Source organism: Anopheles darlingi, chromosome 2 (assembly GCF_943734745.1).
Source record: "Anopheles darlingi chromosome 2, idAnoDarlMG_H_01, whole genome shotgun sequence".
In the NCBI taxonomy this organism is placed as follows: Eukaryota; Metazoa; Arthropoda; class Insecta; order Diptera; family Culicidae; genus Anopheles; species Anopheles darlingi.
In genome coordinates, this window is record NC_064874.1 from 76,438,557 (window position 1) to 76,441,056 (window position 2,500).

General features: G+C 49.2%; 1 protein-coding gene across 1 annotated transcript in view; it reads right to left on the reverse strand.

Annotated features, from left to right (window-relative positions):
• LOC125959536 (neurogenic protein big brain-like) overlaps nt 1-2,500 on the reverse strand; it is a 21,329-nt gene that overhangs the window by 410 nt on the left and 18,419 nt on the right. Inside the window, exons 4-6 of the mRNA XM_049692361.1 lie at nt 1,076-1,283; nt 822-1,013; nt 142-785 (exon numbers count right to left, since the gene is read on the reverse strand). Of these exons, the coding sequence (XP_049548318.1) occupies nt 142-785; nt 822-1,013; nt 1,076-1,283 (1,044 nt within the window). The remainder of the gene's footprint in view (nt 1-141; nt 786-821; nt 1,014-1,075; nt 1,284-2,500) is intronic.

Below are 2,500 nucleotides of genomic sequence, written 5' to 3' on the forward strand. Positions count from 1 at the left end.
AGGAAAGCAGGAGTTGCGGAGGAGGGAAGGAAAGCGTGTTCAAAAGAGGGAACTGTTAGTCAAGAACAGAAACAACAACAATCAGTGCACAAGTCCTCAGGATGGTGGCGTTTGATTGCTTTCGATTGAGGCGCTACCTACCCGGCCTGTTCGTGGACATCGCGTAAAGCATCGGTCGAGCAGCTGGGAGTGTTCCGGACAGCGTAGATCGGTTGGAAGCCTTGCATCTCTGGGTGGCTGGGCCGTGGGGCAAGTTGCTGCGACAAATGTTCTGCCAGCTGTTGCTGCTGCCGGAGGGTGTTACGCATACCGTAGATACTCTCCGACCGCTGGTGGAGCTGGTTCTGCACGTTCTGGTTCTGTGTGTGTACATGCGGTTGTTGCTGCGGCAATTGCTGTTGTTGTTGCTGCTGCTGCTGTTGATGGGTCACTCGCAGTGGATAGAGGCTCTGCGTTGGTACCAGTTGACCCGGTCTGAGCGTAGCCGTCGCAGCGACGGTCGCCGGTATCTCCTGGTTCAATGCGGTGTTACTCTTGGCGTACACGGACTGCGAACGATTCAGATTCGAGCGGGACATCTGAGGCGATTTACCGAACATCGTCTTAGCGGCTCCGTAGATCGGTTCGAGAGGTTCAATTTTAATCGTCGGCTGATCGCTGGTCGCGTACATGCTGTGGCAGAACCGCGACGGCAACGTGCCACTATGATGGCGGAAGTTTTGGAACTTCCCAACCGTTGCCTGAGCTCCCATCTTGCTCATATCGATCGCACAGTTGTTGACCTCCTCAGGGATGGCACCGGTTCCGCCGGTGATTGACACACTGTTGTTCTTCGATCCCGCAACACCACCAGCACCCGTCTTCGTCTTCGGTTTTGGGGTGAATACAAACTGATGTATCAGTCCGGCAATGATGCCACCGAAGAACGGACCGATCCAGTACACCCAGTGGTTGTCCCACTTGTTCAGCACGAACGATGGACCTAACGAGCGAGCTGGATTCAGATAGGGCATCTACGACAAAAGAGGAAGGTTAGTAATCTGCGTCACCGAAAGCATTACCGAATGGAACTTACCGAAACGAAGCTGCAAGCGCTGTAGGCGGCTCCGATCGCAATCGCGGACGAGCCAAAATACTTCCGGAACGAATTTGTCGAGATAAGATACGCCAGGACAACGATGAACGTCAAGATGAACTCGACGCCGAAGCGTTCCCAGGGTGCGAGCTGAGCACTGTGCGAAACAGCAGCCTGTAGATTACCTTGATAACCCGGAACTGTTACGCTGCACACGAAGAAAAGGAAGAAAGACAGAATTAGGAATTAATCCGAGAGTTCCGCATTTTTTGGTGGGGGATTGGAAAAGCATTTAAACATAAAAAAGGGAAAACATATTTCGATGAGGGTTTCACGGTTCAATTACGAGCCTAAACCCTCGATAATACCATTGATAATACATTGATCACAGGATCATGGCTCTATTTGCTCTCTTGATGAGCATGATTTGCATATTAAGCGATTAAACGATAATCGAACAGTCATCGTTTGGCGAAGGAATCAAGGATAACATATTCCTGCAATTCATCGCGTCAACAATAATCGAATTCCGATCTTTGTCCCATCCATCGGTGATCTTTCTATTGCCACATTCGTATAATCGGGAGCATATGAAGTGACTTCCTTCCAAACAATCTGTGCAAAAGAGAAACCTCAACCACGGTAACATAATAAATCGATGAGAATGTTGCACATTCGGGCCATATGCTCGCGCACACACAAAAAAACCAAACACATACGATACCAATTAGTCCTGGATTCAGTTTTTTACTCTAAAACCATCATAAACACATGGAGGGGTTGGTTGTGACAAAATTCATCATCCATTCTTCATCCATCATGTTTGAACCCCAGGTTTTTAATGCGGCTTCATAAACACTTGTTTCTAAACTAATGAAACATGTTTCTCTGCGAAGGGAACGACAACAAGTGCTGCTAAGCTCGATTTCACACGATGTTGATCGTCCTTTAACGTGCATGGTGCGTAAAGGCAATCTGGTCCGTGCGATCACCCTTTCGCGAGTAAAGGCAAACGGTGCCTTTCCTGTGCACAATTTGATACTCCATTGTGTGTCCGCTGGAAGCGCGAGTGCGAAGTGAGTTTAAAGTTCCCTCAAAAAAGGGGTAAAAACCTGTTCCACATGTGTTTCGATCCAGAAGGTGCGGAATAGTTCCGCTCCCAGGCGCCACATGCGCAAAAGCAAAGTCGGAAGTGCCACAGGAACTCTTCCCTTTTTGACATGAAGGACGAAGAAGGACTTTAAAGTTGATCGCCGTAATTGATACATGCCCTGACGGACTGAGGAGTAGGGTTTAAAACCTGTCCGCGCGGCTCCCTAACACCACCGAGGCCATTCTCGATTGGATAATCCTTGCTAGATCTCGCTCACTCGTCGGTACCTACTGGGTGCGCTAATGCTCGGTGCTAACCTCAATTTGGTGGCT